Here is a 21108-nt window from a genome sequence, read left to right as displayed (position 1 = left end):
AAGCCACAAGAACAGAGGCTGAACCAAAATATTTGCAAAACAGAGGCAATGGCTGTCTCTCTTCTTTCATCTCTATATACCAAGTACTTTGGTTTTGGGATGTAGTAAATCCATTTTGTGCCTGATATGAAATGCAGGTTGATTGCTGGTCCCTTTGAGCTGCGGTTCCACTGATGGTCAGGGTAACCAGTGAGGTTAGTGCCCTGAAGCCGAGCAGAAGCAGCAGAAATAAAACACAGTGCCCAGGTACTAACCTTTTGCTCTGAACTGCCCAGGTTGCCTTGTTCCCCGCTTGCCTGCTTTGCCCTCACCCCTAGTCAGGCCTCTTAGAAAGTCTCTGGGAGGCCACCACCTCCCTCCTGCCCTGGGTACACGGGAGGCATAAACACGTGAAGAGATCCAGGCATGCCTCCAATTAGCAATGAATAGGAATCTTCTCAGCATTAATATTCCTCCACTAACCAAGAGCAGCTGATTTGCCAGGGATTTTATTTGTTCCATAACTTTATTACTTGATACTTCAGATATGATCATGTTATCTGCTTTTAAATGATTAAAGGGGAATGGCAGTGGAGGCTCCTCTGTAAAGTTCTTTTTCTCTTTTGCTCCCCCTCTACCACCCCTCACAGCATGTCTTTGCTGAACCACAGCTGTGACCCAAACTGTGTGATCGTTTTTGAAGGATACCAGCTTTTACTTCGCTCTGTCCGAGAGATCCAGATTGGTGAAGAGGTAATTAACTTGTCCTCCCTTCCATCACAGACACCTGCAACAATGACATCTCCCTAAATAAATTCCAGACTCCAGGGCCACCAGCTTAATATTTTGATGATATATTGATGCCACTTTCTAGCACATAGCTATCAGGGGAAAATGATAAATAGAATCATCTCTTCACACTGCCTGGGCCCCATAATCATTACTTCTCATAAATCACTAGCAGTCCTGATAAATTCTTGTTCCTCCTTTCCTCCTCTAGGCACTTCATTTTGTTTGTATTTGAACGTCTTTACCCTGATGGAAACACTTACAATATCTCTGGGTGGAATGCAGTGCTCACTAAGTCATTGCAACAATAAGCATTTGTCAGGCTGCAACTATACTGTTGTAGTAAACCTTTCATTGACAGTGAAAGTAGCAAGATAAGGTTTGTTTTCTTGTCCATTTCACTAGAAAAGACTTCAAAATATCCCTTTCAAGAGATTTCTGATTTGATCTAAAGTATTCTCAGCTTTGTTTCTATGACAGCATTTGTATTACTTCAAAAACAATCATTTGTGGCTAGGAAAGAATTTAAAAGTAAATACCTTTTGCAGCAATACAATATTGAATTTGCTTAGTAAGGCCAGCAAAGACATGTGTGTATATATGTAACTTTACATCCACCAGTGACCTATGCAGCCCTAGCCGTCCGTCATTTCAAAATTGTAACCTAATATAAATACAGTTCATGCCTGTGCTTCGAACTCTGGGAAGATCCAGGGCATATGTATTTTAATTTACAAGTAGTATCTCTTTTCCTCCCTATGAAGTGTTTTCTTTTTCAATGTATCATTTCTCTAAGATAGTAGGCCATCAAAATAAGTAAATGGTAAAATATTTTTTTAGGCAAAATATTGTAGAGAACCACAGAAATACTTTTGCATACTGACCTTTTTGTCAAGAGAAATCTTTGAGGATGCGTTATACTTTTCTGGAGCTATTAAGTGACATTTTTTGGTCTGGTATTCTTGTTCAAGCCGAATTATAGGCACCTTTCTTCCATTTAACCCCCATGCCAATAACTTTCCTCTAGGCTTCTGAATTCACCAAGATGTATTTTTTATTTAAAAACACAGTAGATTTTAATGTCTTCCCAGGATGCATTTGGCTTAATAATTAGAGTTCTAAATTCTGAAGCTATCTGATTTTTGTGTACGTAGTTATATGTTTTTAGGTAAATCTCATAAAGCAATTCTGTTTAACCAGCAGCGTTTACAGGGTGGGAGGGTTGCTCAGGTGGTCTGGGTGGCTCTGGAGCGAGCGGTGAATTCCCTTGCAGGTGTGACCACCATGCAGACTGTGCTGTGGTTGGGAAAATATGACCCAGAGTTTAGACGTAGGTAGGGTTAGCAGTCTGTAACCCACAGAAGTCTCTAGGTTCAAATCAGTGGTGAAACAGATCTGGTGTAAGCTATGAGTCACTTGTAAGGCAAGCAGGAAGTAAATATAAATTATAAAGCCGGGCAAATAGGACAAGTTTCTTTGCAATGACTTTGGCATTTTTGTGAATATAGGCTTTAAAAGGACTTCACCTTATGTGGGCAGATTATGTTTTATAAAAAACTTTGCCTCCAATGAGGCAGTAAAATAAAGTCAGAATTTTCCAAAGAGCTTTAGGTTCTGGTGTGTTTGTTGCAATGAGTGCTTCTGGTTTTGGTACTGAAAGGAAAACTTGCACTAAGGAACAAGTAAGATTTTTTATACATACACACACATATATATACACAAAAATGTATGCACTGTGTTAAAGCTGATGCCCTGTTGCCTTACCTGGAAATAAAAGTCTCAGTCTAACATACGAACTTCTTTGAGTTAGGGGTATCTAAGGAAAAAAATGGTTGTAAGTGAGAAAGTAATGATACAAACTGAGTATTAGATTAGATGTTATGGGAGGAGAACGGAAAAGAACATTATTATGAAGGTACGTACAAGTCGGAAATTTAATATTATTTTCTACACCCAATTACTTTTCCTCTTATATAACTGCTACTGCTTTTCATTTTGTCTTCTGTACCGTAGCTTTGGTACAACTTCTTTCCACACTGCCTTACTGCAGCAAGGTGAGCTTCGTTTTCTTTATAGCCATGTACTGATTTTACACACCTACATACATGTAACCACGTTACCTTTTACGAGCTTAGTTTTTACTTACATTACTAATCTGAGCTAACGGGACAGAAAAAACATGTTAGGAATGCGAGTGGGTTTTCTGAATATATTGAATGCTCTGAGGTGGTAAAATGAACGGTTTCAAGTCATGAGGCAAGAAGAAAACTTAAATAATTATAAGCAGTAGAAAATTTGCCTTATCCTGTTCAAACTTACACTAGAAAAAGACATGATGAGATCCCCTATGTAATAATAGAAAGTAAATAAGCACTAAGATTTATTAGAAATTAGAAGCTAAGCAGCAAGACAAGCTCAGATTAGTAGAAGAGGACTATGGCTTTACTATCCATACAGGAACAAACTTGATAGGGCTTCGGGACCCTTGCCAGGAAAGTTTCAGCCACTGCAATATGATGTGTTCACTAGGCCAGTTAGAAGCAAAAATATTTTTTCACGTTTGTAGTGCTTTCTATCAGAGAATGCTGCAACAGTTGACTGACGTGAAGGAGTTGTTGACCATCTATATTAACAGGGAAAACAGACGCAGGGAGCTGAGGTGACTGACCATTGTGGTCTTCTGGCAATTATATAAAGAGGGAGACCCCAGTACACTGGAACCTAGCTGCTGCAGTGTGATGCAGGTTGAGTCAGGAATACACTTTAGAGTGCTCATGCTGTACATAGTAATTATATTTATCAAGGCAGTGATAAAAAGCATGCAAGGTTATGAGAACCTCAGAACGGGTTTATGTCCTGGTGGAAGTTTTCAGTTCAGTTTTAGTCTCATGTCTAGGCATATTTTGTTGGCTTTGCATGTTTTTGACAGGAAGTCCTGTGGCATTTAGTGGTTTTTAATTGAATTTTGGTTTGGGCTTTGAAATTTGTTCAAATCCTAAGGCCAAAATGTATCTCAGTCGGTAGAAAATTAGGATTCCTGAGCCAGGAAATGTTTGCCTGAGTCCTTATAGAATGAAAGTGCTACATTTGATGGAGCTGTATATTTGGAAAACTAATCAATTCTGAAATCATATGCAAGAATTCTAGCCAGCTAGACCTTTTTTGTGGCAAAGACAGCGTTGCCAGTCCTGAAGCACTAAGAAGTCATGAGTCATGGATGTTACTGGTTTTTAGACATTGAGTATGGTTTCCCAAGTTGAAGCTTTAAGAAAACAGAGTGTATTGCAAGAATCATAGGAAAATAGAGTTGGCAAAATGGAGAAGTGTCTGGTCTTTTTTTTTTTTTTTTTTTTTTAAAACAAAAGTTCAGATTTATCTTTAGGTATATTATTTGGGTTTTATTCTAATGTGTTTCTATGGAAATGCATGCTCTTTGAGGACAGAGCTACCATTTTAAACAAACACACACTACGTTCCCATTGGCTTTTGCCAGTGAATGCTTTAGCTGATGTTAAAAATAACAGCCTTCATTTCAATAATTATGTAACTTATCTGTCTGTTGAAATGACATTTATAATCCTCATTAGATGTAGACTTTTTAAAGTAAAAATTTGGCTTTGATAGGAAACTTCCTTCAAGCTTGGAAGCCTTTTTTTTTTTTTTTTTTCCTTAGCCATCCTTGCTCTAACTTTCTTACAATTCATATAGGGCAGTAAGGGTCAGTGCTAATACCCCAAACTGCAGTGCTTGATCAGCTGGAAATGGTCACCTCTAAAACTGTTTTCTGTCCTGCAACTGGCATAAAGGGAACACAACAGATAGGGAACAGAGGAGAGGACAAAAGAAGTGAAAGTAGGACAAGGCTGGGGAGCAACTGTTGATCTCTATCCATAGTCTGGGGGTCGAGGCGGCTAGGAAGGGTCTCCTAACAGTCTGTATACTCTACTCTGTACCAGGTTTTTGAGCATAAATGAGTCTAATAGCGGGAAGAAAGAAATAATAGATTTTTGTGGGGATTTTATTCTATATGTCCATACTTAAAAGACTACAGGGCTTTCTGACACTTGCTTCCAGCAGCTCAAAACTAATTATAACACCGTTTTGTTCTTCAAGATAATGTTAGTTGTAGTGCTGACTATCACAGCTTTTGTAATTTTAGGTGATGTTACTTTGACAGTATACAAAGATTACGTTTTCTTGCACTTTCTTCTTTGGAAAAAAGAATTTTAAAGATTACAAAAAAAATGTAAGATATGGGGAAGGTTTATAAGAAAGCAAAATTTTTCACTTTGAGATCACCAGGGCTTCTTCAGTGATAAGGCAGCCTATCAGCTAATTTATTTTCTCAAAATTACAAGCAACCTGTAGTGAAGAGATCTTCATCATTTCCCTACCGTTAAGTAACCACTTTAAACAGCATCAAGATGTGTGCTATAGTTTCAGTTAACTTTTTGGTAATTGCTGTGTCTACCTGGTGTTTTGCAGACAGACATGAGCTCATTTTGCCTATTTTCCAATCAGAAGTTGTATAGCTGTGGTTAGTTCAGTGCCCAGCTCGAACTAGTGAGTCCTGCTGAGAGACACGAAGTATTAGCTGAGGTCCAGTTCTGCTCCAGAATGGGCGCGTGGCTTCTCATCAGCTTCAGAGTTCAGTTAGAGCAAATCTGTATCTCTCTGCAGAAAGTCACATAACAGACCGTACTCTTACAGATCTAGTAATTTTTTTAATTAATATTAAATAAAAATCATAATTTTGGATGGCCAGCAATTCAACCTATCTTCATGATAGACTTCAACCAAGATAGGTAGTATTTCTGTTGTTATAATTCTCTGAGGAGAAGTTTTATATCTGTGTGTGTTTGACATATTACATTTGGTCGCATTCCGTTTTTTTTAAAACTGAATTTTCCCTTGAGTTAGAAGGCATTTTGATCAGATATGTCAAAACAGAAAAAGCACAGACTGTTGGCTACTTACAAAACTCTGTCTCAGGAACAGTTTTGTACACAATTTTCCCTAAGACCCTGACACCCATGACTGCAAAACCAAGAGGACTCACTTTTTTCCCCCTGCCATTTGCATTAAAATAAATGATTTAAAATTTCTACAGAATCCTCTGTCTAGAAATTTTGTAGCTTAACAGTCTTTTACAAAAAACCATAAATTATGTCTACTGCAGACACTGAGGTGCTGAAGCATGTCCAGAGCCGGGCAGGGGGCTGGGGAAGGGGCTGGGGCACAAGCCTTGTGAGGGGCGGCTGAGGGACCTGGGGGGGGTTGACCTGGGGAGGAGGGGGCTCAGGGGGGGCCTGATTGCTCTCCACAGCCGCCTGACAGGGGCTGTAGCCAGGTGAGTATTGGGTCTGTTCTCCCAAATAATAAGCGATTGGACAAGGGGAAATGGCCCTCAAGTTGTGCCAGAGGTGGTTTAGATTGGCTATCAGGAAAAATTTCTTCATGGAAAGTGCTGTCAAGCGCTGGAGCAGGCTGGCCAGGGAGGTGGTTGAGTCACCATCCCGGGAGGTGTTTAAAAGATGTGTAGATGCAGCACTTAGGGGCAGGGTTTAGTGGTGGGCTTGGCAGTGCTGGGTTAATGATTGCACTTGATGATTTTAAAGGTCTTTTCCAACCTAAACGACTCTATGATTCCGTGGCAGTATTGGAAAATTGTGTCCACCTCATTTGGAAGATGAGGAACATGAGAAAGTAACCACCATACCCATGGTTAAAGAATTTCTGTGTCAGAGGGAGAAGCGGGGCTCAGGCAGTGCTGCATTTCTAAAGAGAAAGTCTTGGGAGTCAGTAAGTCTCACGGCTGTTAAATAATTCCTCGCCTTCATAAATGTTATTTAATATATATTCTCCAGTTTGGGGGAAAAGATTTACTGCATTCTTTATAAGCGATGCAATAAAGAGTCAAGCTTTGGTCAGTTGAAATAATGTTTTAATTAGTACCATACATCCCACATGCAAATACCATTAAGACAACGTTTGATAAATGGGCATATTTCCTAAATATGTAGAAGTTAAATGAGTCTTGCATCTAATGAAGGGATCCAAAATTAAAAGAAGTGTAGGAGAGAGACCTGAATACAGATTTTTTATGTTTAAACGATTAAATGATTAGTATAGACTTAGTCACCATTAGATGGGTCATGCTTCTAAACATTCTAATTACATTTTCCCACTCAGTCTGCCAGCTACAAACATTTTTTCACCTACAGATTTCTGCTGGCAGGACTGGGAATTTGGACTTGGGCCTTTAACTGCAAGAGGAACCCTAAGCTGTAAAAACTCTTAAAGGAGGTATCAGTCTGATGAAGCCTCTTGTCCTCCTCCTGCCCAGTCATATGCTCTAGCCCAGGGCAGGTTGTTACGTGACTGTTCGTATCCGCAACTGTTTGGTAACCTTTGAAAAAGAAATTACTGCTTTCAAACTTGTTCCTACTTCAAGGTTTCTGCAACATGAATGAGAAAGAAGGAAAAAAAAGAGAGAAAAAATAAGCCAAAATGAAAAACAAAAAGGCAGGAAGCCTGTAGGCTGAGGATCGATAAAGCATGTTCAGTGTTGGCTGTGTGTTTGTTTTGCAGTATTAGAACTGAACCCTGCCTGACTGATGGGTTCAGCTGTATTGATAACATTCAATTCATTGTCTTATGTATTTTGGCAAAGAATAGACTAATCTCACATGAATCATTTGCCCCAGAAGATTCCTACTGTTTTGCACTGTGCATGGACTTAATGAAATCCCTTTTCCTTCTGGGTGCCACCTGAAGATGTAGCCCGGCAGGACATGGGTCAGAACCAGTGGTGTTTATGCGTAGGAGAAGAGACAGGGAAAAAGGCACTGGGTGGAATGATTTTGACAGAAAACACTTGTGAGTTGGAAGGGAGACATGGAGATCAGAGGGAAATTGGGTTTGGAATGGCTGAAGGATGAGGTTAGGACTACAGCTGGAGTGGAATCTGCTTTGTGGGAAGGAAGGCAGACGGATATTCCTTACCACACTGGGGAGGATGCAGAGTAGGACCAGCTGGGGAAAGAAGTACGAAGTTGGTGGGGTCACTGAAGGTGACTGGGAAACCAGAGCAGGGCAAGAAGGACTTTTAACTTGGGAGAATAAAAGTGTTGGTGATCTAATATGGGGAAAATGTGTCAGATGAGGCATGCAGGGGAGGCAGAAGGGCACATCTGGGGTTGGCAGGATGGCAAAATCAGCCCGTTGTGCCAAGAACGGCTATGCAAGGAGCTGGACCTGAGGGCTGGAAACCAGGTTTGGAAAATGACACTCATGTTCAGGGGCAGAGAAGAGAGAGAAGAGGGATAGATTGGAGAGAGTAGCACAAAAGATACCAAGCTTGGGAGAAGAGTGGCAAAGAAAGAGGCAAAACCATTTCCATCCATGCACCACAGAAAGCTCAGAGAGAAGCCTGCACCTCCTGTGTAAATGATTAGTACAGACTGTTGTGCTGTCAACCAGCAGTGGTGAAACTAATCCCCCCTCAGCTGAGACACACGAGCTGGGACAGAACATCATTCCATAGAAAGCAAAACCTAACAAAGTTCTCACACTTTCTAACTTTTGATTACCTGGGGAAATTTAGTTTGTCTCTTTCATTAATTATATTATTAAACTTCAATGATGAAACCATTTTATCTTTTTCTGCAAGCTTTCTGCTAAAATAATTTTAAATGCTTGACTTTGCATCTCAGTAGTCTTAATCAAATTACACTGTAATAATAAATGAAAAAAATAATCAGGCATTGTTTTTGTTGTTTGTTAATTGCTCATTTAATTAGAATGCTCACTAATTTGTGAAATGCAGGTTCTGACAATGGATTTCATAGTCATTACTACAAATTGGTCAGGTTTTCCTGTAATTTCTTTGAGTGGACTCTCATGATTTAACTGAGAACCATGTGAAAATTCTCCCAATTAGTTGGAGTGCCTAGGCTCAGGATGAAATAATGTGACCTGAGTTTTTTAGCTCTGACCTCTCTGGAGTGTTTCAAAGTGTATTGGGCGTGCAGTGTAATCACTCAATAGCATGTATGACTGAATGCTGGTCTGAGCTGGGCTGTTGTTTTGTTATATTCTCTCCGCTATCATTAGTTTGTGCCTATGCAGCACTTTAAACTTTTGAAGAACTTTACAAATGGTTAGCCCTGTAAAATTCCTCCTGGCAGGCGTCAAAGTGAACAAACTACAGACCTCTCTGTAGTTCATTGAAATTCACTCTGTACAGCACAAGGAGTAGAAAATGGCACAAATGTAGGCATTTTCTTTTATCTTTTTAATAAATTTTCTTGTCATTAGTTTCAACAACTTTGACTGCAATGCTTTTGCGCTGCCTTGGTCCCAAAAGAAACATCGCGGGCATACTGAAGATGGGTATGGCATAAGAGGAGCTTTCTTCAGGCTCAGACATATATTTGCGAGAAAGTAAGGGCTTCTCCAAACTGAAATTTTTGGAGATAGTTGGAAGTTGTATCACATCAGGGCTAAATACACACTTGAGCTTTGGAGCTAGACAGAAAATAAGATTTCATGCACAGGGAGTTCAGATACTGAGCTGCTTCCCCACCCCCCATTGGTTTTTTCCCTCCTTTTTCTTCCAAATTAGGATGAAAAGTTGAATTTTAGGGGGATTAATAGTATCAAATGATATTGATCTGGAAATGTGAAAAAAATGTTCCTCCATGGAAATTATCTTTGGCCTTTGATTTCACGCTTTGTAAAGTAGTCAATGTCTTCTAGGAAATTATCTGTTAAGATAAAATTTTATTTTATGCTGGAAAAATATTGAATCCACCTTAGAATACGGTGGATAATACACCTTAACATACACTGAATACGGAATTTTTGTAACATATACCAACTCTGGGTTTGTATGTACTGCACACAGCTCACCATCAGCTATATTGAGTCCCTGATGCCCACCAGTGAACGCCAAAAGCAACTGATGCGCCAGTATTGCTTTGAATGTGACTGTCTTCTCTGCCAGAATCAAGAAAAGGTAGGTTGAATGAAGAAATTCCTGCCAATGAAAAAGAATTTTCCAAGGCTTGTCAGCGTCTTCCCTTCTTTTACGTAATACTTATCTTTCTTTTGCTACTAATTGAATGGGCAGAATAGAAAAGCAAATGACCTCTGCCCTCAGTGCTGTGTAGGTTGCTATGAAAGACAACTGTGAAGGAAAGAAAAGCAGGAAATGTTGACAACACGATAAGAAGAATTTCTTGCTGAAACATGCATTGTTCGTAAAGCTAGGAACCACTTTCAGTTCCAAGATGGGGTTCAGATCATTTTGAGATTCAAGAACCTCTGTACATGATAGTTAACGTGACTTTAAGCTGAAAGGAAAGAATCTTATATTTTTTTCTATTCAAAAGTATAGTGTTGAAACTTTAACTGAAGCCAGTTGTCTGATGCTACAGGAAGGCTCTGCTTATCCTCATAATATGTTTAAACTAAAGCTGGCAAACACATGCATCAAGAACTTTCAAGAAGTACCAGACACATTTAATAGTTTTTAGAGAGAGTGGTGAACTTCCTTGGAGAACTGTTTGCAGTTTTAATGCTCTCTTTAACAAGTTTTTGGTGTAGCAGGTCAGTAGTTGTGGTAGATAACATTTTGTTCAGCATGACCTTTTTACTAGCGTTCAGCCTAGCCTGGTGTAATTATATTCTGTGTTGCTTTGTATTTATACAGCCTGGCCAGAATAATTTTGGCTCCAAGCATGATGAGAGATCAAATGGAATATGCAAAATGAGACTGGCTTTGTAGCAGTTTATGCACTTTGTCTCTCTAGTTATATGTACACTTGTTCTTATTTTCACAAATGCCTGTTTTGAGTGAGTCACATGCCATAGCTAAATGTGTTCCCCGTAGATTAAAAATGGTAAGAAAGGTACTGATGAAAATGTGATTCCAAGAAGCATGATATGATTCATGAAATAATTGCTATACAGTAAAAATGAAGAAAAAGAAAAAAATCACCCGAAAGTTTAGACTCTGTGTTGGGTAGGACAGTTGTGTGTGTGTAGTTTTGTTCAAACCAAACGACACCCATTGAATACATAATATAGCCTTTGATTCATCAGTAAGCAGTTGAGAAAAGAGAACAGAGAAAAGTTTCAGGCTTATGACATAATGCTAAATGACTTCCTGCCATGGGCAAAAGTTGTTGGCATTCTGTGCCTGGTAAAGATCGCTGCAATGCTACTCGGAGGCAGCGGAGGGACGTGAAGACCTCTTTTGTCTTTGATTTAAAGATGCTCACTCAACTGCCGTGAAATCTTAAATTAGTTCTGGGGAATGGCACCCTCACAGATGCAGTGACGATTAAGAAAAATATGCAGGTTAAAGAGTCTTTAAGGATTGCTTAAGAGTTTGTGAAAGGGTAGGTAAGTGGTGTGAAGACCATTCAGCATGTGAAATGTTTTAAAAAACAAGGTCCACAGGCTGGAGTACACTTCACTGTCAGAATCAACTTACAACATCAAAAATATTGTAGTAGAATTATACGTGCATATATTGATGAAATCAGTAGTCTCATACAAAGGTTAAAATTAATAATTTTTTCTCTTTGAAATTTTTAATTGTGATTTGAGTTCATTTTCTATAGATAATTTTGGCAAAATTCCCTGTGGGGATGAGATTGCAAAATGTTTGGTAAGCTTTTTGTGACTGCATTCTGAAATTCTGCAGTTTCCTCATTGTTACCATGTAGAGAGGTCTGTGGAGGGCTAGGAACCGCATGTCAGCTTCGTCTGTTGATGTCAATGAAGAAGACATCTTTATCCTCAGCTTCAGTCTAGGACAATCAGATACAATCTGCATCAGTCCTCATAGTACTGCGTTTCATTTCGCTGTGACAGATTTTATAAATACAACTGTTTAAATTACTAACTTGGAAATATAGATTTATTTTGTTTGCCACTGATTTCAGTCACTGTGGGTGAACTGAGAGGTGTATAACACTGCAGCTACAGTGGGAGATAATTTTTTCAGAAATTCTGGTTTTTTTAAATTGCAGAATGCCTGGATTTGAATGTGTAAAAGTCGTTGGTTGGCAAAATTATTCCATAAAATCCCTGCTGAAATACCCCTGATACTGAGACAAATTTCTAAGACATTTTGGAAAATTTTTAGAAGGCAAAGTCTTTGCCAACAGAATAGGATATGGCTACAACTTGTGTCATCAAGGGTGGCAGATTCAACCGTGTGATTCAATAAATAAATCAACTGACAATAAATTCCCATATTACAACATTGCTTTGCAAATACAATGGCTTAGTCAACAACAATCCATCTCATAAATCTTTGTTACAGGTAAAAATGCAAATAGCTGTTTGGCTAAGAAATGCTTTATGCCTTCAAGTGAGTTCGTGGGCATTGAGGATTTTACTTTTAGTCATCTCATCAAAAAAGCTACAGTCCTGTTTCTAACAAACACTTACAGAGTTCATAGCTTCTTGTTACTTCCAGATTCCGTTCTTGCTGAGTGTGCCTGCCGGCTGCTGAGCGCATACTAGGGACAAGTGACAGCAGAGGAATCACTCCTGAGATGCACGTATCAATTTACAGTAAAACTATAAGTCAAGTAATTTTCATTGTAGCTTTTATTCTGCATCTTCTGTAATGTTTTAACAGCCGTCCTGGGAATCCTGTGAGACATACACATTAAAGTTTATATGAAGGGCATATAAACTTTATAAGTATTAGTATGTGGTTATATGTATGCTTATTTATTCATTATTATAAAAATACTCTGTATGTTTCCTATCGATGAAACTCATGTCTCCTGCTGTATTTTCTAAAGGCTTGCTCATTTAGCCTTACATGCCCAAGCGAAGAAGGAAGATGGTATCAAGTTTGTGTTTTCAAGTCAGTTACCGACTTCATAAGTGACCTTGGTTAATTCGTTTTAATCAAAACCAACCTCTGTGTTTTCTAAGACCCTGCCCTATTTTTTCAGAATTAGTGAGAAGCTACCGTTTCAGTGGGAGCTGAACAGGTTTTTGACTAGAAACCAGATCAGTCTGTCTAAATGGGGGACGGTTTACGTGAATGTTCTGTAGAGCTCTCTTTTGCTCAGTTTCTCCAAATGCAGCATGAAGATGGCAAGTTGTACTTCTGCTGAGAATTCTGATGTCCAAAGGATAGTAAAGAATGATGTTGCATTTTCTAAAGTCTGTTAACTTTAAGTGCTGGATTTTTTTAAATAAGAATAATTCCTTGAGGTGGAAATGTTTGAGGTTGAGTTGTATGCTGTATGCAGTTCCCATTGCTATGTGGCATCTCAGTTCTGTGTGAAAAAAATCCAGCAGGTTCATATTTAACCTCCAAGACATCTACATGAGGAAAAAATAGATTTAGCCTACAAAATGCTACTAATTTCTCCTGACTTTAACTAAGCATCTAATCTAAGCCCATTTTTAGCTTCCCTCCATACCCCAAAAGGTAAGCAGTTCATTCATACTGTCTTGCAGTAGAAATCTATGAAAACTGGAATGAACAGAAGAGGTTAAAGGAATGCCTTCAAGTCGGTAGCCACAATTTAGATGGATAAAGTTGGGTGAGATAAATTATGCTGCTCTATGAACAACATATAAACACAAAATCAAAAATCACATGATTACATTTCTGTGCTAGCTGATAGGGATAGCAAGAATGCAGTTGCAACTGTGCAGGTTTCAGCACGCTAACATCCAGATTGTTGATAAATTTTTTTAATGCAGATCACTCCAAGCATTTGTCTCTGGCTGCTGCTGTAGACATGTCTTACAGCCAGTGTCATTGCTTCTTCACTTATTTGTGCTAAAACTGATTAAACTCAGATAGTGATTGCATCATACTATAATCACACAGTTTAGCTATGCACACAAAGTGTACCAAAGTGCTTTTAGGCAACTGTAGGTTGCATGATTACGCAAGGGCTTTTTATAATATTGCAGGCCTCTGATGAACTATGAGTTAAAGAGGCAACTTATCTATGAAGAAATATTCTTTATTTCTCATTTACTGTAATATTTCACATCACAGCTATATAAAACGGGGAATCACTCTGACACCAGCAATGACTTTAAAATTCATGGTCACTTGATCTTTTTAGCTATATACGGCAGCTTCATACAGCATAAGAATCGTCTCTAACCACTGCCGAAGTATACACAATTCATTTCCACATTTGCCTAGATCTGAGTCTACAATATGGCAAAGGCTGTATTTTCAAACGTATTGGGCTGCAGCCCAACCACAGGGACCCTCTTGAAGCTGAAGCTGTTGAAGTTGACGCTCAACTTCAACTGATGCACACTGGTACACCCAGTGTGAGCAGACACAGCCCTAGACCACATGGAGAGGTCCACTGCTGTGTGGTCATACTTGCATTGCATATCATGAGACCAAAGGTGCCTCACTGGTCACTACTGATGAAAGGACTTCCAAGTGAATCCCTGCTTGCTATGCACTGGTAGTTTTTTGTCCTCCTCTCCAACTGTGAGCACAGCCATGGAATAATGCAGGTGCATAGCTGTCATCAGGGATAAGAAAACATGGAGGCAAATGGTAGCGACTAGCTGGACCTGTAGATCTCAAATTTTGTTGCCTGGTTCTCAGTGTCAGCTTCGTTTTTGATTCTAAGTCATCACACTGTAATACTGGCCAGTCTCTTTTAGCAATGGGTCAAGCAGCCTGGCTGCTGAATTGACAAGGGAAGATAGCAAGTGCTAACACATCAGTGTAAACTGGTTAAATAAGGTTAAGGCGAACCTTTTGGCAGTACAGTTACTGCTGAATTAAATGGCACTAAACAATACTTTAAATTGACTTTGGCCCAAGTTGGAAAAAAAAAAACCACCACCAGTGACTAAAGTAGAGAAAAAACCCATGTATTTCTAAAAGTCACTCACAGAGTATTTCCTGACTGTCAGTACTTTAAATTATTGCTACTGTAATGTCTTCAGTTCATTGTTTCTCTGACAGCTTTATATATTATTATTTGCTCCATTTTAAGATCAATCTCCACTCTAATTTGGAAATACGTGTCTTCCTAAAAGCTGAACTCTTGGCAACGTATTACCATTCCAGCACATAAAAGCCCCTTACATTAATTATAATTAAAGATGGGATTACATTGATGACAAACATTTTCAATGGAGAACAGTTTTTTTCCACAGTCATGAGCCAGAGTATTGTTCATGTTCTACATTTTCAGCCAAGGATTTCAGGGACATTTGTGCTTATAGAATCACTTTGTTATGAGTTGTCTTTCTCCTTTGGAGCTAGGATTTAATATTTTAGCCTAGCTAGGTTTTTGGAAGGCTTTTAATTATTACAAGGTCAAAAGCAACGCGTTTCAGTCTGAATCATTTTTATATTTGGCCGGTATTTGATAGTTCTCAAAGTTAGTAATAACATAATGCCAGTAAATATGTTATCCCTTTAATCAGTTTATTGCTTTGCTTGGTACTTACTTATATTGCACCCTGAGTTTGGTAGGGAACATCACAAGTCCAGTTTCCAACTCAAGGACTCTCAAAATTAGGTCATCTCAGCAGCAGCCAAGCCATCTACATCTACATCAAATTGTCACGTGCAGTTCTTTAGCTGGTATTGCACTTCCATACATCCACCAGCTCTTTTATGAAAGAACGCTAAACAAGTTCCTGAACCTACTAGAAGTTTTGACATTCTTTTCATATCATAGGAAAAACCACAACTGTAGTTTAGGAATTTCATCAAATGTAAATGGTCCTCTATGTGAGTTGATCAAATCTGTTGCTAGAGCATATGTCTGTGGTTGATTTCCCTCACCAAGGTTTCTGAGAGATGCTTGAATATGACCAAGGACAGAATTTACACGACATTTTCACCTTTGATCTTCATGTTTGGTGTCAGCAATACCATTGAAGAACATGTGCTTAAATCGCAGAGGCATCATTACATGAAAAATAGTATTATTGACTGCTGTTTTGAATTAGCATGTAAAGGCTTCACGTAAGATCACTGTGCTTGGTGTTAGTACAAAGTATCACCCCTCCCTCAGGCAGCGTATATTTAGGACAGAGGAAATACAAAACTATATGTTAAAGAAGTGCCTTTTAAAATTGCTGAATTGTCAAGTTCCAGAAGTTTGTGTCCCAGTTTCCACAATATTTATTTATTTTCAGACATTTACATCCTCACTATGTTTTCCGAGTAAAATACAATATGAAATATTAGATCTGCAAATTAATTCAAAAGGTGAAGCCTGGGAAGGAAGGATTAAATAAAGTTGTTGAAAACAAGTCTGTTCATACAGCTAACTGGACCCAAATCCCATTGATCAAAGCAAAGAATAAAGTAGGAGCATCTGTATCTCTAGTCATGATTCTAAGGTACTTGCTAAGTACTAAGGTACTAAGGATGTGTTAAAAAAAAAACAGGACTTTGTTCCTACAAAATTTTAGTTTACTCAACTTCCTATCAAAAGACCGAGTTTGCAATAGTTTATTTTAGAAGTGGACTGTTTGTTCCTCATCTTCTTTTTACTCTTTTGCCACTAGAACTGTCTTTGAAGCAAATTACAGAAGAAAGTTGAGCCAGAGCTCAGTCATGTTTCACCCACCTACCCTTTCAGCCCAACGTTAGTATAAATATATGTATATAATATAGTTAGTTAGTGCCTACGACAGCCAGTGGCAGTAATTAGCAGCCCACTGGGACACAGCGCTGATTCTTTCCATAGGTGCTTGGCTGAGTAACATTTCCTTCCTTCTGACAAGACATTTGGTAGTGACATAAAGCCTGGATCAGTTCCTGAAATCCAACAGTCCGTCTAACAATCTTCTGTTCCCTTTCACTGGATCTTACCCTCTTGGGATGTATTTCCAAACAGCCAAGGACAGAGGGCTTTTTATTTTATTCTTTTTTCCTAGTGGCAAAAAAAATGACACTAAAACCCAAGGCAACTACTTGTAACTCTCTTCATTAACAAAGGCATGATCTCATCAGCTTCTCAGCATTTCTTACATGACTTCTGAGGCTTCTTCCATCTTTCAACACTGTAAATTTTTTTTTTTTTTTTTGCATCAAAAGGCAGGGCGACAGACAATGACAAATGGGCTGTGATCATTTTTCCATGACAGCTTACCTCTCCCGGCTGCTTCAGGAGTGTCTCAGTGTGCTCTGGTCACAACTTGGCAGCAGCCAGCTGGAGCTCACTTGGGCTGTCAAAGGTCAGAGAAGATACTGCTGGTCTTATGAAGAGACGTGAGCTCAGAGCTGTGCAGACTCCCTGCTTGTTCAGAAGGTCCGTAATGGGGAAGCCTGTATCGATTTGGTCTGACAGGTTGATATTTGGAGCCAGCATAGGATTTGAGTGTGGCACTCTCCCAGGAATGTGGCTTTCTGCTCAGCTGAGGGGAGCAGAATCTCGTTCCTTTCAGACCCGGCCATCTAAGGGGAAATGTAAATCTTCTGGCAGTTGTTTTAAGCAGAAACACTTTTTTTTTTCCCCCTCTCATTGCTGCTTCAGGCTGCAGTGGCTACATTGACATTCCTGGTCCTGCTTGCCCAGCTTCCTTGGCACTGTCGTTACAGCTCAGTATTGCCGTTATGATTTCTTTTTTTCAGATGGTGTCATTCCTAATAGCAGTCACTATTTGGTCTCTGCTGAATGATAAACAGAAATAAGAAAAGTCTTGCTTTGGCTTAGCAATCTAAAATAAACACAGAGAAGAGAGAATATGCTGAGGAAAAGCAATTTAAAACATAAGACTAGATCAGACAATTTTCCAAACACCTTTTCCTGCAGTGATTTTGGGGAGACTAGTTCACAATTTGTTTCTAAATATATATTGAAACCAGTCGTTGCTTTACCTGATCTTGAATCTCTGAATCCTCTTTCACTGAGGTTGCTGTAAGGTTTTGTGTGTTTCAGCCTGACAAAGTGGTTTCTAATACCAGTAGTACCTAAGGGAATAAGCTTGATTTTTTGATGCCTTTTCTTGATTTGTTTATCAGTCACTTTCTTCTACTCTGCACAATGTTTGGTCTTTTTTAATCCCATAAATTAAGTAATTTACTTGAAATATGATAGATTTTAATTCAGATCCCATTTTAGTGAGAAAAAGGGACGACACAACTTTAAACTGTGGTTTTCTGGACTGACTGGGATTCAATTTTCTGGGTTCAAGTATCTCTCCTGTTGAAGGTCTCCCACTGTAAAACTTCCACTGTAAAACTGAAGACTGAATGCCTTGAATTGAAATATTGCTATAGTAAGCAATGCGCCTTATCAGTTTCTTGCCATTAATTTAATTAGTAACATAACAATGCAGTAACTAAAGCTGTAGTTACAAATTTTGCACGTAAGCTTTATTTTTAGACATGAATAGACACTTTGTGTTGTATAAAAGGCTTGAGAAGACTGAATTTACTCCAGGCATGTGAGTTACACGAGAGGACTGTGTAATTCGTTGACCTGTTGCAGGGCGTCCTGTTATTTTCCACAGGATTGCTCAGCAAGTTGTATGAAAGCCATTGATTACACTGCAAACAGTGATTCCAACTGGGGAGCCTGGTAAAACAGTGTATCACAGTTCTGCCCAAGATTTATCTGACCACAATCATTAATAAAAATACGTTGCTGCATCATATTGCCTTGGAAAGGATAAGGCATGAATTTGTCATAGTCAGGTCTGACAAGCGTTGGATATAAAGTAAATTTTCTGCACTTCCTTTGACAATACCTAGACAACTAACTTTTTACTCTCAAAGTATTTCTAGTGTACAAGTTTACATTAGGTTCGCATCATTCCTGTGCACAAAAGGAGTCCTTCTGAGCTTTGAAAGCTTATGACATGATTCCAGCTACTGCTTAATGATATTTATATATATAGTTCGAATCTATAGACATTTGGTATAGGAGAGGTAGATACCGTGACGCTCAGTTACTAGTACGTTGTATTTGGTTAATAAAGATGGGGATCCATGTGAAGTGAGCTGCTTCGCCCCTTCCCCAAACCCCCACCTGCAAAAGAAATTGTAAAAAGGACTTGAGAGAGCATGCTTTTCAGAAGGGTGACACTCATCCATCTGCCTGCAAAAAATATTTCAGGAGAACAGTATGTCTGTTTTTAAGTGATGAGTGAAGTAATTAGTGGAGGGTACTTATCAGGAGACAGAGAAATAGATCACTAGTAGTGTGAACTGTTTCATAAAACTGGAAATCCAATTTAGGTTATGCATCACCAAATTATGTTGTTCCAGCATGTCCCATAAACGGCTGCTTCCACGTTAAGTCAAGATGTCTAACTTCCAGTATGTGTTTTTTGATCTAGGCTGCCTCTCCTTGATCAGAATCACCTCAGCCGATCACCGTTGATCACTGAGGCACATAAAAACTTGAAACAACGGCAGTCAGCAGGAGGCAGCTGCGTGATAGCTATTCAAACAGTAAATAAAGGCCCGGAGACATATTCAAGAGTCTTATAATAATTTCCATGAAATTATAAGATTTTAGAGAATGTTCTTTTTGCTCTCTGGAATGTGGCCATTTTCCTTTTTTTTTTTTTTTCCTTTTTTTCCTTTTTTTTTTTTTTTTGTGTGATAATAAGTAAAATGTCCGTATTATTGAATCAGGATAACAGAGTAGTGGGAAAGTCCTGGAAACAGTTTGTTTCAAGCACTCATTTGCCTTATGGAGTTTTTCTAGCTGCTTCCCTGAAGACTGGAAGAACCTCCACTGGTTGAAATTGGTGTCAGTTAAAGGATAGTCAGTAATAATTCTCCGAAGTAGACATCCATGACATGACTAAAACACTGTACTACATCTTTTAAAAGTATTTGCATACCTCTCCTTTGACTGTATGAAAGTAACATTCGCCTGGGAGATGATCAAATTTTTTGGCAAAATTCTAGAGAGGAAATTCCAAATCCTGTGCTCTCTTAAGAGCTGCAGTTGTACAAAATGGATTCAACCTTTTTTTTATTCATGACTTTAAAAAACTTGGAGACTGCTCAGTGTGGATTTGAGCATTGACATGGAATATTCAAGCAACAGGCTAGTGAGTTAGGCATTCAATTTTTATGAGTACTCCAGGAATTGCCACTTTCACTTTAGAACTCTGTCAAGTACTTTAAGGTATAGCGAACGTGTGTATGATCTTACCATGTTGCAAGTGCTTTTCTAAACCTTAAATTCCCTGTATTTCATACCCATTCATTCAGAAAACATATGCTGGAGTATATATTGTTAAATTGCATTGCATTATACATTTAAAAAATTACTATAGCTACCATTTTTTTCATGTGATATGTCATGCATTAAGATATTAAATCATTTTGATATTCGAGTTCAAAATAAATATCTAACTTCATGACACTATATTTTCAGTTAGAACCAATAATTCAATGGGCACAAATTCTTCCAATGAGTGAAGCATAAATTGAGTTTTGATACACAAATAACTACACCTCAGTGAAGTATTTAATCATTCACATAAATATTGATTTTAATTGGATTTATGCATGCTTTTAAACTTAAGTATATATTTCAGTGCACTGGTGAATGTGGATTGGATTATGTGTTGTGAATACCTAAATATTATGAGGATTTTTGACCTACATATCTCTTATGAGCCACTAAATGTCCTCAGTGGCACTCTGTGTCTCCACGGGTTGCAGAATTAAGGAATAAAGCAGATTTGCCTTATAGCTGTCAGTTTGTTTGGTAAGATAGACCTAGAGATCGCCTGAACAAATGTGTAACGTCTAAGGCAGTCTGAAATACCAGCCTCACAGTTGCTAGGGATTAGGCTGAACAATATCCTACCTCAGGTAACTGAATTACCCACAGGGGTTTTTTTGACTGATGCTGGAAATTACAATGGAATTACAAACGTGCCAAGAATTTTTGGGTGGTCTGGCATAAGGCCTTAGTTGTCTGATGCTAAGATGTAAGTACTTTGCTTTGCTTTTCCTCCCTTCCTCCCATCCTCTGGCTTTTATGAGTTAATAGTGAATTTCTATTTATTGCTCTTCCCATGGTCCAATCAATTTTTATTTCAGCTTGTAACATATGCAGCTGGGCTGGGAATTTTGCAGTCAGCTCTAAGCTCCTGAAATTAGTAGGTTTATAAAGGCAGTGCTGTCACAGGCACAAAACTCAGTCCTGTGGCTCATGGAATAAACCACAACCTCCATCGTCCTGACTGGGAAGTAGGGTTTGGGGTCTTGGGGTTGCAGAATACTTATTGTCCCCAGGCACCCAAGCTGTGTGTGGCACAAGGGGGGTTGTAATGCAGTAGGGAGAAAGGGCAATGAAAAGAATTAGGATAGCCCTTGTG

The 21108-nt window shown here is 38.8% G+C and overlaps 1 protein-coding gene across 4 annotated transcripts in view; it reads left to right on the top strand.

Moving 5' to 3' along the window:
* The window catches only part of SMYD3 (SET and MYND domain containing 3), a 419814-nt gene that overhangs the window by 335584 nt on the left and 63122 nt on the right, over positions 1-21108 (top strand). For all 4 annotated transcript variants that reach the window (XM_055714562.1, XM_055714564.1, XM_055714565.1 and 1 more), the window contains 2 exons: positions 630-732; positions 9677-9787. In XM_055714562.1, coding sequence (XP_055570537.1) covers positions 630-732; positions 9677-9787 — 214 coding nt within the window. The remainder of the gene's footprint in view (positions 1-629; positions 733-9676; positions 9788-21108) is intronic.

This window comes from Falco cherrug, chromosome 6, assembly GCF_023634085.1.
Source record: "Falco cherrug isolate bFalChe1 chromosome 6, bFalChe1.pri, whole genome shotgun sequence".
Taxonomy (NCBI): Eukaryota; Metazoa; Chordata; class Aves; order Falconiformes; family Falconidae; genus Falco; species Falco cherrug.
The sequence above is the reverse complement of the archived record's forward strand: the minus strand, read 5'-3'. Positions and strand labels throughout refer to the sequence as shown.